A 14,090-nucleotide genomic window follows, 5' to 3' on the forward strand; every position below is an offset into this window, starting at 1 on the left:
AAATGATATAAAAATGTTTTACAGAAAAGTGATAGTTCAAATAAACTTCAGGACTCAGAATGAACTTAAACAATTAATAAGTGCAGCATATATATATATATATATATATATATATACACACACACACACACACACACATACATACATACATAGTGTGTATATATATATGCTGCATTGGTTGTTTAAGTTATTTATATATATATATATATATATATATATGTATCAAGGAAACTTTTAAAGGCAAAACTATTTTATGTGTCTGCTTATATATTATATAGTTTTCTAAAGAATTCTGGGTCAATGTGATCTAGTCTAACAACAGCAGGCCAAAAGCATTGTTTTTCTTTTGTAAGCACATTAAGGAAAACAAACAGATAAGCATATTCACGTGAGTATTTTTAAAATGTTTTATGAAAGAGTACAATGAGAAAACTCAAAGAATACAGAGTAGTTTGAGAAGCTCAGAAAGGTGAGAGGTCTTGTTAGGATCTGGAAAAGGAAAACAGGTGATAAGCCAGAAGACATAAACAGTAAAAGGGAGAAGGAGAAAGGATGTGGGCATTAAGTTGTCAAAGTCACTCGTTAAACACTGACACTGATTGAAAGGAAGACTGATGAAGAAACTGGTTCTGGATTGAGTACTGTCAGGAAGTGGGGTAATTGGTTGATTTTTTCCCCCTTTTCTCATATCATTTATTTTTGTTTTTTAAAATGGTTATTCTACAGATGGTGTAAGAGAGGGGTTATAGTTACATAAATCCGTAATGAGTACATTTCTTTTCCCTTGCTTTTGTTTTTTTCCTCCTGACTTCTCCTTCCCACCAAATTGTATAGTTCATTTTAACACAGTGTCTAGTGAGTGTCATTACTGCATTTATTCACACTTTGTCCCACCATTCCTGTGTTCCCCCTTACCCTACCCAAAACATAACCTTACGTGAAAGACAAAAAGTATAGAAAACAAAAACAAAAAAATAAATAAAAAAGAAAACAAAAACAATGACAAAGGAGAAAAAAACCCCAGAATAACAAAGTACCTCTTGTTTCCATTTCTTAGAGTTCATTTAGATAAATATAATGTGATATGTACATAGCAATTGAGCACTTGTGATCTTCTCTTAAGCATATCCTCCTTTGGTCTCACTGTGTGAATGTATAAAGTCCACTATAATTTATTATGTTCATGTGTATTTTTTTTTTTTTTTTTACCATCCAGCCTGTTTACTTGTAGATTTATAGGCTCATTCTAGTTACAGAAAATGAGGGAAACCTTGCAACCTATGTTTCATTGGGTCCGGCTTACTTTGCTTAATATATTTTTTTCCAAGTCTTTCAATTTCCTTACAAATGATACAATATCATTCTTCATTTTTATTTTTTATTATTATCTTTAAGTAGTTGTACAAAGAAGTTCCCATTCTACAAAAAAGTATATGAATACAAGGTGTCTGACAACATTGTCACTGACTGCTCCTAACCCATCCCTTCTCTTTTTTTCTTTTAAATTGAGATTAGGTGATTACATAAATTTTATTGTGGAATAGTGATACTTAGAGTCACAAACACATTTTAACTTTTACAAGGCAAATTGTCATTATCATGGTCTATAAAGTTTGTGAATTCTATGAGCTTTGACAATATAAATTATTTCTTCCACATCTGGTAATGTTTACATTTCTTTCCTTTTGCTTAGTGTAGGCTGTTCCCTCTTTCCCTCTCATTCCTCCCTTCCCAGGTTGATTGGTTTCTTGATACTTTTCATTTAAGAAGTGGAAGCTAAGTTGTCAATGGTAAAGATCTACTAGTAATTAATGTAATTACTAATTAGTAATTAGACCTATTAGTAATTCATATTAGTAATTCATTAGAAGAGAACATTTAATTGTCTGTGTGTGGGAAGGAGGGAAGACAGAAAGAGAGAGGAAGGGAAAGAGAGAGACAGAGAGGGAGAGAATGTGGTCTTACCACTATCTATTTTTAGCCATAATTACAGAATAATTATGTATCTATATTATCAACCAGTCACAGAATAAATCTTGTTTTAGTACTGTTTCTATGCTCTGAAAGTTACCAGGTGGAAACACTAGGGTCTGACTACCAGAATATATATTTGTCTGAATATAAATATAAAATTAAGTGTGGTACTATGTGCCTATAATCCCACTTAATTGGAAGCAGAGGCAGGAGAATAATATAAATAAGGCCACCCTATATAAAATACAAAATAAAAAAACAAAAGGGATAGGTTATAGCTCAAATCCTTGCCTACCATGTGTAACCATGTGATGGTCTAAGTTCAATCCCCAGTACTTCAAAAATATTTAAGGATGCCTTGATTTACATACAATAAAAGCCCCAAATGTAAGTGTTTAGTTTGATGACTTTGGGTAAATTGTATTAAAGTATGCAACTACCAACATAATCAGTATGCAGAAATAGTCCCTCATCAAAAAGGGTATTTATTTTATAGTTATTTATGTAAACTATAACTCACTGAACCTAATGTTTAAAAAAAAAGGCTGGCTTGGGTACTGCTGGTATGATTTCTTAAAAAGAGGTGAGAGAGACCAGTGTCAGATTAATGCAGTAGTGCTCAAAATTTAAAACTAAAATGTCTTGTTAGAGGTTGACAGTGAGCAGCCAAACACCTGCTATGTCATCCGTACTAAAAACAACTTTTCCACCTGTAACAGAGAACAGCTTATGGCTTTTGTTGCTTTAAAAATGTTATAATTGAACCAGGAATGATGTCTGACACCTGTAATCTAGCTCCTCAGGAGGTGGAGATTGGGAGGACTGTGGCTCAAGGCCAGCTTGGGCAAAATACTTGCCCATAATAACTAATAAAATGGACATAGTGACTTGCACATGTCATTCTAGTTACTTGAGAAGCATGAATAAGATAACAATCGAGGTTGGTTCAGATATAAACTTAAGACCCTATTGAATAAATAACAAAGTAGAAAAGAAATAAGGATGTGGTATAAGACCTGCCTAATTAAGAGCAAGGACCTAAGTTTAACACCACCAAAATAGTTACAATCAAATTTTTTTCTAAGCCTAACACTGGTGGTGTATGCCTGTAATACTAGTTACTCAGGAGGCTGAGATCTAAGGATTGAGGTTCAAAGCCACCCCAGGTAGAAAATTCTATCAGAGAGTCTATCTTCAGTTAACCAGCAAAACAAGCTGGATTGGAAGCATCGTTCAACTGGTAGAGTGCCAACCATGAGCGAAAATGTACAGCAAAAGTGTAATCAAGGCCTTCAGGGGAAAAACAAATCGTTTAAATAGAGATACAGGTGGACCCATCGCAACAATGAGATGTACAAGTCGTTATGTCAAAAATGAACTTTACAACTTTCGTGAGGGGTGGGGAGGATTGGGTGGGGAGGCGGGGGGGGGGGATGGGAAGGGATGGGAAAGGGAACAAAGGAGGAGGCTACAATGCTTGATAAGAAATGTACTCATTATCTTGCCCATGTAATTGCAACTCCTCTGTATTTTCACAATAAAACAGTATTTTCACAATAAAAAAAATAAAAAAAATTTTAAATTAAAAAATTTAACTTAGGGCTGGGAAGATGGCTCAGTGGTAGAGTGCTTGCTTTGCATGCCTGAGGCCCTGGGTTCGATTCCTCAGCACCACATAAGCAAAAAAGAAATAAAGCCGGAGGTGGCGCTGTGGCTCAAGTGGTAGAGCGCTAGCCTTGAGCTGAAGAGCTGAGGGACAGCGCCCAGGCCCAGAGTTCAGGCCCCACTACCGGACCCCCCCAAAAAAATTTAACTTAAAATTTAATTCGCTTACATTAATAATATGAGGTGGTTTCATTGTAATAATTCCAGAGCCTACAGCCTACTTTGTTCAAGTCATCCTACCCATTATATTCTCACATTCCTCTCTCCTAGCTTTTACAAACAGAATTTTGGGGGTTTCATTATGCTATCTTCATATATCAATATTTATTTATTTATTTATTTATTTGGTTGGTTGGTTGGTTGGTTGGTCGTGGGGCTTGAACTCTAGGCCTGGACACTGTCCCTGAGCTCTTCAGCTCAAGGCTAGCACTCTACCTCTTGAGCTACAGTACCACTTCTGGCCTTTTCTGTTTATGTGGTGCTGAAGAATTGAACCCAGAGCCTCATGCATGCGAGGCAAGCACTTTACTGCTGAGCTACCTTTCCAGCCCCCATATTTTAAAATTTAAACCTTTAATTACTGGACAACTTTTATAACTGTATATATGTAAATATAAAGATTTCTTAGCATCTAAGTATATCAAACTATTTATAAATTATTACTCTAGTCCTAAAAATCTGTTACATATTGCTGATAATACTAGATAATTGAAATCAAGTTAATTTTCTTTTTCCAAGACTGTGTAACTGTATGCTATGAAACAGGGTTGGCTTCAATCAATTGTCTATTTTTTGCTCCCTAATAGTAATTTATAATACAATAAATGTTCACACTGTAAGTGGATAATCAAGCTAGTGCTCCTCATTCTGCACATAAGGACAAATGATTCACAAAGTTAAGTGATTTAAAATTTAGTTTTTCTAGGCATAGGGGCTTTACGTAATTGTTTCTACATGTCACAAAGAAAAAAGCAGTTTAAGAAGGAGTAAGTCGCTGGGTGCTGGTGGCTCACACCTGTAATCCTAGCTACTCAGGAGGCTGAGATCTGAGGATCACGGTTCAAAGCCAGCCTGGGCAGGAAAGTCTGTGAGACTCTTATCTCCAATAAACCACTGGAACCGGAAGTGGCGCTGTGGCTCAAATGGTAGAGCGCTTGCCTTGAGCTGAAGAGCACAAGGACAGCACCCAAGCCCAGAGTTCAAGCCCATGACCAAAAAAAAAAAAAAAAAAAAAGGAGTAACTATAGAAATTAGAGCTGTAGGGAAGTGGGAGATAGTAGTGAGCTCGGGGAGGAAAAGACTAGCCCTGATATGAAATAAGTAAATCACTTAATTTTGTGAATCATTTATCCTTTTGTGCTGAATGAGGAGGACAGTATTACTGCTGGTTCTCGTCTATCGCAGGAGGCTAAGATCTTGAGGATTGCTGTTTTAAGCCAGCCAGGGAAGAAAGTCTGTGAGACTCTTATCTTCAATTAACCACCAAAAAGCCAAACATTCATGTGTTAGAATGCTAACCTTGAGCAAATGCCCAGGCCCTGAGTTTAAGCCCCAATACACTCACAGAACACAGTATTAGCCTACATTATTAAATAAGATCAACTGAGTAAGATCAACTAAAAGGTTTTGTTTGTCCCCGGCCCCATATTGGTCCAGATGCTTGAACTCTGGGCCTGGGAACTGTCCTTTAACTATTTGTGCTTAAGGCTAGCACTTTACCACTTCAGCCACCACTCTACTTCCAGCTTTTTGGTGGTTAATTTAAGAATCTCATAGTCTTTTCTGCTGGCAGTTGGCTTTAAACTATAATCCTCAGATCTCAGCCATCTGAGTAGCTAGGATCACAGGCATGAGCCACCTGCACCTGACTATCTAAATGATTTTTTAAATAGTAATGAAATATTACAATTAACAACTTAAAAATTGTGATTCAGGATTTAAAAAAATTCTTTCCTCTCCCTTTCTTCCCATTCAGTGTTTATTTAAATAAACATTTTAAATACTAAATCTTTTTTTTAATACTGAATCTTTTCAGAGCATAAACGTTTGTTTTAAAGAAGACAAAGTATAATTTCATAAAAATAAGAACAGAAAGAGATTCACAGACTTTGGTTTTCTCTGTGAACATAGACCAACTACATAATATTTCTTAAACGTTTTTTTCTGTAAGAATAACATTTCTAAAAGTGAGTTAAAAACTTATAAACAATACAAGCCATTTTTGAGAACATTATAATAAGCACTAGTTTTATAAGCTTTATTTTCCTTCAAATTACTCATAAATAAACTCTAAAAATGAGTCCGTTTTTTCCCTAAAACACAACCCCCACAAGCCCAGCTACCAGACCATCCTAACCTTCTTCCCAAGGGAAGAAACAGTGCTTATTCACAAACTGACTGTAATTATTAACATTGAAAATACTTAAAGGATAAATCTAAATTTCAGATGTAGGCCAAGCTGCTGCTCTAAATTCAGGATGGTATGTGTGTATATGTATAAAAGGAAAGAAAGATCTTTAGATATTTCCATATGTTAATTGGGCAATTAGATTTCTTTAGAGCAATAAACTATGGAACGAACATACATATTTCTCTTAGGTTAGGTATAAAGACACAAAATTCTCTAGTTTAGAAATTCAAAATGAAATTTAAAAATAATCAGTCTAGTGAGAAAATGCAAAATGAAGATATCGATGCTTCTAAGGCTTTGTGTAACTAGCATTCATTTAAATAAGCCTATTCAGGGTTGTCTTTTCAGATTGTCAGATTAAACAAACCCTACAGCATTTGCGGCAAACCTATAATTACAGATTATTATGGCACACAAAAGCAGCAAGACATAAAAAGCTGCTGCAATTCACTGTACTATAAAAGAACATGCAGAAGAAGTTAATTTTGGCAAATGCTTTAAATATTAGCTTTGCATAATATGTATAGGTGAAACTATAATTAGAGCAGAGTGAATCCTTTGGAGCCTCCTCTGACTCTACTAATGATGACTTTTTGCTAATAAGACTACTTTACCATTTGACAAAAAGCCAACTTCACTACCTTGTCTTATTCTGCAGTAAATTTAATAATTATAGCTACTTCTGCCAATAGTTCTCAAATCAGACTTGTTTCAGCCAATACTGAGCTGATTAGGGACACTCTGTGTTTAGAATTCATTGCCTAAAAAAGTGCTTGATGATGATGAAGCATGCCTTCAACATGAGCACAATGATTAGTCATTTTAGCCACAGTATAAAAACCACCCACAGCATGTATTCACTACAGTTTAGAGAATCACCTGCTGATAACTCATGGCTGTTCCTAAAAGATTCTGCATTGATATGGTTTTCAATATCTTTGACAAAATCCAAAGAGAACAATTTAAAACATTAGGGAATAATTGTACAAAGAGTACCTAAGTTCATCTATGTATAACTTTTCCTCTATCTACAGTCACTGGACTATTTGATAATGTACAGTAAATTGTGTATGAGATACATAAAAACTTTTGTAACTCCACCCCCTGCACTGTTTAAAAAAATTAAAATAATGAAAAATTACCATTTCCTACCTTTGCAAATGCAAAGAACAATTTTTTCACATAACTTTGTAAAATACTAATTTACTATGAAAATAATAATTTATCTAACTTAATTATTGTCTAAATTCTTTTGCTGTATTAAGTTGTCAACTTTACCTTTCTTTGATTGGAACACTAAATCAGACATTTTATTTTGGAGAGTCCCTGGAGTGGGTTCTGGAAAATACCAGACACTGACGCATCCCAGGGCTCCCCTCTGCTGCAGTTCTACTTTATAAAGATTTAAAAGTGGATGTGAAGGGTAAACAAAGGAGGAGGCTGCAGTGCTTGATAAGAAATGTACTCATTATCTTGCCCATGTAATTGTAACCCCTCTGTACAGTATGTTCACAAAAAATAAAAAAAAAATAAAAAAAAAAGATTTAAAAGTTAAGCTCCACCTATAATCCTAGCTACTTGGGAGGCTGAGATAGGGACAACTGAAGTTCCAGGCCAGCCTGGGTAGAAAAGTTCACAACTGAGAGATAGACACAGTGGCCTGTGCCTGTCATCTTAGTACAAATAGGAAGTGTGAAATTGACAAATTAGTCTCAGTACACAAAAGGTCAAGACTTGAGCCCTTATTTCAAAAATTACCCAGACATAAATGGGCAGGAGGCATGACTCAACAGTTTCATGCCTGAGTTCAAATGGTGGTACTGAAAAAAAAAATTAAAAATTGGGCTTCCTTATAAAATTTATTTGAAGAAGTTCTACTAGCTACAAAAACAGAAGAATTATAGTTCATAGTCTTAATATGCTGATTCTCTCAGAAGTTCTCAACCATGGCTACATGTTAGTCATAAGCAGAGTTCTTAAAAGTCCAACAATCTTAGAATAATATATCAAAACTTCTATGGAACACATTAGTATTCTAAAGAGCAGTTTGGGCTGAAAATCACTGCTCTACTTTTTTTTTTTTAAGATCACAAATCACATATACTTTTTCCTCTCTATATTACTCAGTTGTCTTCTAAATTATTAGTCATTACTAGCAGTACTTCAATATTTATAGGACTGGGTTTCATGGCTAAACCACATACCAATATTCTGAAATCTATAGTTTCCTTATATTTGTGTTATATCCATCTCATTAATTACTGATTGGTACAACTAAAACTTGGTTTACATTTTCTATTGTGTTTTCAAGAACTCCAGTCAACTCTGTTAATTTATTTTTATTTTTCTAGTCCCAGATGAAGAGCTAATCCTATCACCGATGTGTTTCAGCTCATTCCCTCATGGACTGCACTTAATTATAAATCAATTCAACACTCCATCTTCAAAATTCCCTTAATTCCAAATTATCTTTTAAAAAAATTTTTAGTCAGAGTCTCACTATGTAGACCAGGCCATGCTCAAACGTGCACATCTCCTTCCCCTTCTTCCCAAATTACTAAGATTAAAGCATGTGCCACCATGCCTGGCTATGAATTATTCTTTAGCTTACCTACTTTTTTTTTTTCCAAGCAAGTTTCTCTTTCTCAAGTAAAGTTGAACTCCAGTTTTGAACTCTAGAGTCCTGTGCTTCCTCTACTGGTGCTCTAATAAATCTAGCACTTGAGCAAAACCCAAGCTGTGCTTTTTTGGTAGTTATTTGGAGATAAGAATCTTGAAAGCTTTTCTGTCTAGGCTGGCTTTGAACTATATACCTTTGAATCTCAACCTCCTGAATAGCTGGTATAGGCATTAGCCACTAGGACCCAATTTCCAGCCCTTTCTTGCATGGATTAATGCCTGGGCATGTGGCTGAATTGTGAGCCATCTACTTTTAGGCTTTCCACAGTGGTTGGGATGACTGTGCATGGTGTCACCTTTTTCTGTTATGATACAGTCTCACAGACTTCTGATTGGACTGGTTTAGAACCACATCCTACCATTCTTAACCTCCCACATAGTTGAGACAACAGGCATGTACCCATATACTTAACTGTGGTTTAAGAAGGGGTCTTGTAAACTTTTCTGTCCAGGCTGGCCTTGAACTGTGCTCTTACCATCTTCAGCATCCCAAGTTGCTAGGATTACAGGTATGAGGCACTAGTATGTATGTATATATGTATTCATCTGTGTCTGTCTGTCTCCCCATCCTCCTACCCACCCACCTACAATAGTCATTCTATAAAGAACACTTTTGGGATGACACTGGTAATGTAGCTCAGTAGTGGTGCACTTGCCTACCATAGGCATGAACCTGGGTTTGATCCCTAGCACTAGGGGGAAAATGTATTCTCTGTAAAATGGCTCTACTTCCTTATCTTTTACTTAAACTCATAAGCTTCTGCCTTCTACTTCCCTATCAGTCCTTTTATATTCAACTTCTCTAACTGTTGGCCAGTTTTTGTTTTTGTTGTTGTTGCTTTTCAGTTTTGTCCTTTCATGATTTCTGACGTTTTCTCACAACTATTTTTTCCTTTGCCAATTTTTCTTCTCAGAATTAATACATATAATTATATACATACCTACATTCCTACAAAGATCTTTTTGCTAAGATTTAGGTATGTGTGCATATGTGCATGTGTGTGTATGTGCACATGTGCGCACATGTGTGTGTGTGGGGGGGTAATTATACAAATAGTACAAAAGACTCCAAAGCAAATCATATTCAATATGGTCTTCTCCTCAATTTTTCCTTCTAACCTGCACTCTTCTTTATATTCGTGCTGTGGTTTGGGGAAAACATCTAAACAAGCCCCAAGTCAGAACCAGTCAAACATCACTCTTGAGCTAGGTGCTGATGCTCACACTTATAAACCTAGATATTCAGAAGGCTGAATATGAGGATTGTGGTTCAAAGCCAGGCTGGGCAGGAAAGTCCACAAGACTCTCCAATTAACTAACCAAAATGCTAGAAATGGTGCTGTGGCTCAAAATGATTAAAGCACTAGCCTTGGGCACAAAAAAGCTCAGGGACAATGCCCATGTCCTGAGTTTAAGCCCAGGAACAATACACACACACAAAATTACTCTGAATTCCTCCTTTTCTCTCCCCTATCACTAAAGAGTTTTAAATATTTCTCAGGTCTACTTTCCTTTCTATTCCCACTACCATTCTTTAGTAGAGAAATTAAAAGTTCAGTTTAAGCTACTAGCAGCTCTTGATTAGCCTCATGAGTGATCTTTTTCTAGGGTAATCAAATCAGTCTAATAATGCCAAGGATCAGTAAACATTTTGTATGAAGGGTGATAAAGTTTCATTTCTGTGGGCCACTAATTTTTGTTGCTACTCAATGTTACTGTTACTCAAAAACAGTCACAATGATATATCAATGTGCATGAGTGTATTCCAGGAAGCTCTTTATAGAAACAGGCCTTTTGTATAGGTTAATTTGGTATTAAAATACTATTAATACTAATTCTAAATGTCTCCCTTACTTTTTACACTCATGTAAGATTTTATGTATGTCCTATTAGCAAATAAACTAAAGCTTTCAGAAGTCAAAATGGCTTTAAAATGTGGATTAAAAACATGTTACTGAGGGCTGGGAAGGTGGCTCAGTGGCAGAGTGCTTGCCTTCCATGCATGAAGCCCTGGGTTTGATTCCTCAGCACCATATAAACAAAGAAAGCCAGAAGTGGCATAGTGGCTCAAGTGGTAGAAGAGTAGCCTTGAGCTGAAGAGCTGAGGGACAGCACCTAGGCCTGGAGTTCAAGCCCCACGACTGACAAAACAAGAACAAAAACAAAAACAAAAAAAAGCACAAAACCACAAAACATGTTATTAAGCTGGGAGCTGGGTACTGGTGGCTCATGCCTGTAATCCTAACTACTCAGGAGGCTGAGATCTGAGGACAGTTGGTGCAAAGCCAGCCTAGTTGAAAGAAAGTCCATGAGACTCTTCTCTCCAGTAAACTACTCAAAAAAAAGCCAGAAATGACTCAAGTGGTAAAGAGCTACCCTTGAGCAAAACAACTCAGGGACAGTGTCCAGACCCTGAGTTCAAGCCTCACAACTGACAAAAAAAAAGTTATTGAAGAGCTGGAATTGTGGTTCAAGAGGTAAATAGTGCCTGATTAGCAAGCATGAGACTCTGATTTCAAATTCCAGTACTGCTTAAAAAGGTTGTAGTGGGCTGGGAAGGTGGCTCAGTGGTAAAGCGCTTGCCTTGCATGCCAGAGGCCCTGGGTTCGATTCCTCAGCACCACATAAGCAAAAAGAAAAAAGCTGGAAGTGGCACTGTGGCTCAAGTGGTAGAGTACTTGCCTTGAGCTGAAGAGCTGAGGGACAGCGCCCAGGCCCAGAGTTCAGGCCCCATGACCGGACCCCCAAAAAAAAAAAAAAGTTTGTAGTGAGTCTACAATATGCCAGGGATAGTGTAAAGTATACTTATACATATAATCTCATTTGATCCTCAAACAACTTATGGAACTAATGTTATCTGTATTTCACAAATAAGGAAACAGACTGACAAGTTTATCAGACTTTAAAGTTCTCTTATTTGATATAAATCCGATGATGTGTAAGATAAAATATAAAAAAGCATTTCTAAGAATGAGCCATAAGTATAAAAAGAATATTATCACATTAATATCAGTAATTATACATATGAAGTTACTTCTTAAACTAAAATGATAGAATGTTCATGTATAGGTAAACAAAAAACAACTACAAAGAAAAACATTCTGTTCTTCATTATTTTAACACACAGCCTCAAATCACACCTCGCAAGAACCCAAGTAGTTATTGTCCTCAATAGAACTGATGTTACCTTCGGTTACAGGCTGGAGTTTAGAAGAGCGTTCCGAATCAGGAGAATGTAGAGGTTCAGGCTCTTTCAAACATTCCAAATGCATAAAAGGATCATAATCTACAGATGCTAAGTCAGACAGACTTATTGGAAAATACTTTGGATTGCTAAAACACTGAGCTCCATACACACAACCATGTAAAACCTAAAGGAAAAGAAAATACCAAGTTTTACTTTTATTTACTTATTTTTTTGGCTGGTTGTGGGGCCTGAACTCTGGGCCTGGGTGCTGTCTCTCAGTTCTTCAGCTCAGGGCTAGTGCTCTACCACTAGACTCACAGTGCCACTTCCGGCTTTTTCTGCTTATGTGGTGCTGAGGAATCGAACCCAGGGCCTCATGCATGCAAGGCAAGCACTCTACCACTGAGCTACCTTCCCAGCCCCCAAGTTGTACTTTTAAATAAAAGCAAATACATTTAAAACAAAAAAAGCAAATGGTAACATAAGACCATGCCAAAAACATAATTTAAAATTTACTTCTTAAACCACAGTAAAATTTAATATCTCTTAAGAAAAGGAGAAAGTAAAATTTCACTAGTGATTCTAATTCCTTTCAAAATTTTGTGGTGAGATAATATAGTATTTAGGAAGTACTTTTAAAGTGCCTTTAGGTATTGTCAGGTAAATCTACATTCTTCAAAAATAACTAACTGTAAAACAATGAAAATGTTATAGACATTTCTCTCTCTATATATATTTAATTTTTTATTGAGATTAAGTGATTACATAAATTTCACAGATTTCACAGTATTGTGAGATAGTGATACTTAAGTCACAAACACATTTTAACTTTCATGAGGCAAATTGTCATTATCATGGTCTTTAATGTTTGTAAATTCTATGAGCTTTGACAATACAACTATTTCTTCCACATTGGGTAATATGTACATTTCTTTCCTTTTGCTTACCACAAGCTGTTCCTTCTCATTTCCTCCCTCCCTCCCTCCCTCCCATTACTGCCCTTGATTTGCTTGGTTCATTTCCACCAATGTCCAGTTGATGGGCCCCTCTGCTGTATTTTTTCCTATTTCCCTCTGATTCTATGCCCTCCTCCTCGCTTCCCTCAGATGTGCACATGTTTATATCCCATATATATGGTCAAAAACATGGAGTCATTTAGTGATGATACAACAAATTGAGTGGAGGTCCTTTGTTTCTTGAGTCCTGTTTACTTTGTCTCGTTGCATTCTGGATTTAACATCCACATATCAGAGAGACCATGTGCCGTTTTTCTCTCTGCTCTTAGCTTACCTCACTCAAAAAATGATTTTTTTCTAGTTCCATCCAGTTTCCTTATATTTTTCCTTTCTAATGGCTGCGTAACATTCCATTGTATATAGGTAACACAATTTTTGGATCCATTCATCTGTAGTGGGGCATCTGGGTTGTTTTCGTATCTTGGCTATTATGAACAGTGCAGCAATGAACATGGAAGTGCATGTGTCCTTGTATTCCAGTTCCTGTTGCTCAGGATAGATGCCTAGGAGTGGTATGGCTGAGTCATAGGGAAGGTCTATATTTAGATTTCTGAGGAAGTTCCAGAATGCTTTCCAGAGTGGTTTTATTAGTGTACATTCCCACCAGCAATGCAATAGGGTTCCTCTTTTCTCCACATCCCTTCCAGCATTTGTCATTGGCTGAATTTAGGATGTGGGCCATTCTGACTAGGGTGAGGTGGTATCTCAGAGTTGTTTATATTTGCATTTCCTTTACAGCCAGGGATGATGAACATTTCCTCATGTGTTTCTTTGCCATTTTTATCTCTTCTGAGAAGTGTCCCTTTAGCTCCCTTAATGATTGGAGGGATTAGTTTCTTAAGTTCCCTGTATATAATGGATATTAGGCCCTTGTGTGATATATTGCTGGTAAATATTTTTTCCCAATTAGTTGGCTATCTTTCTAGTTTGGTAGCTATGTCTTTAGCTGTGCAGCAACTTTTTTTTTCTTTTTTCTTTTTTTTTTTGTGGGGTCCGGTCGTGGAGCCTGAACTCTGGGCCTGGGCGCTGTCCCTCAGCTCTTCAGCTCAAGGCTAGCACTCTACCACTTGAGCCACAGCACCACTTCCGGCTTTTTTCTTACGTGGTGCTGAGGAACCAAACCCAGGGCCTTGAGCATGCAAGGCAAGTGCTCTACCAC

The 14,090-nt window shown here is 36.6% G+C and overlaps 1 protein-coding gene across 9 annotated transcripts in view; it reads right to left on the bottom strand.

The window, feature by feature from the left end:
• Positions 1 to 14,090, bottom strand: part of Ralgapa1 (Ral GTPase activating protein catalytic subunit alpha 1) — a 233,307-nt gene that overhangs the window by 69,913 nt on the left and 149,304 nt on the right. For all 9 annotated transcript variants that reach the window (XR_011372986.1, XM_070026666.1, XM_070026690.1 and 6 more), the window contains one exon: positions 11,916 to 12,099. Coding sequence is in view for 8 of the 9 variants with exons in the window: in XM_070026666.1 (XP_069882767.1) it covers positions 11,916 to 12,099 (184 nt within the window). In the remaining variant the exon portion in view is untranslated. The remainder of the gene's footprint in view (positions 1 to 11,915; positions 12,100 to 14,090) is intronic.

The sequence above is a fragment of the Dipodomys merriami genome, unplaced genomic scaffold (assembly GCF_024711535.1).
Source record: "Dipodomys merriami isolate MVZ:Mamm:240054 unplaced genomic scaffold, mDipMer1.0.p SCAF_1, whole genome shotgun sequence".
Classification (NCBI taxonomy): Eukaryota; Metazoa; Chordata; class Mammalia; order Rodentia; family Heteromyidae; genus Dipodomys; species Dipodomys merriami.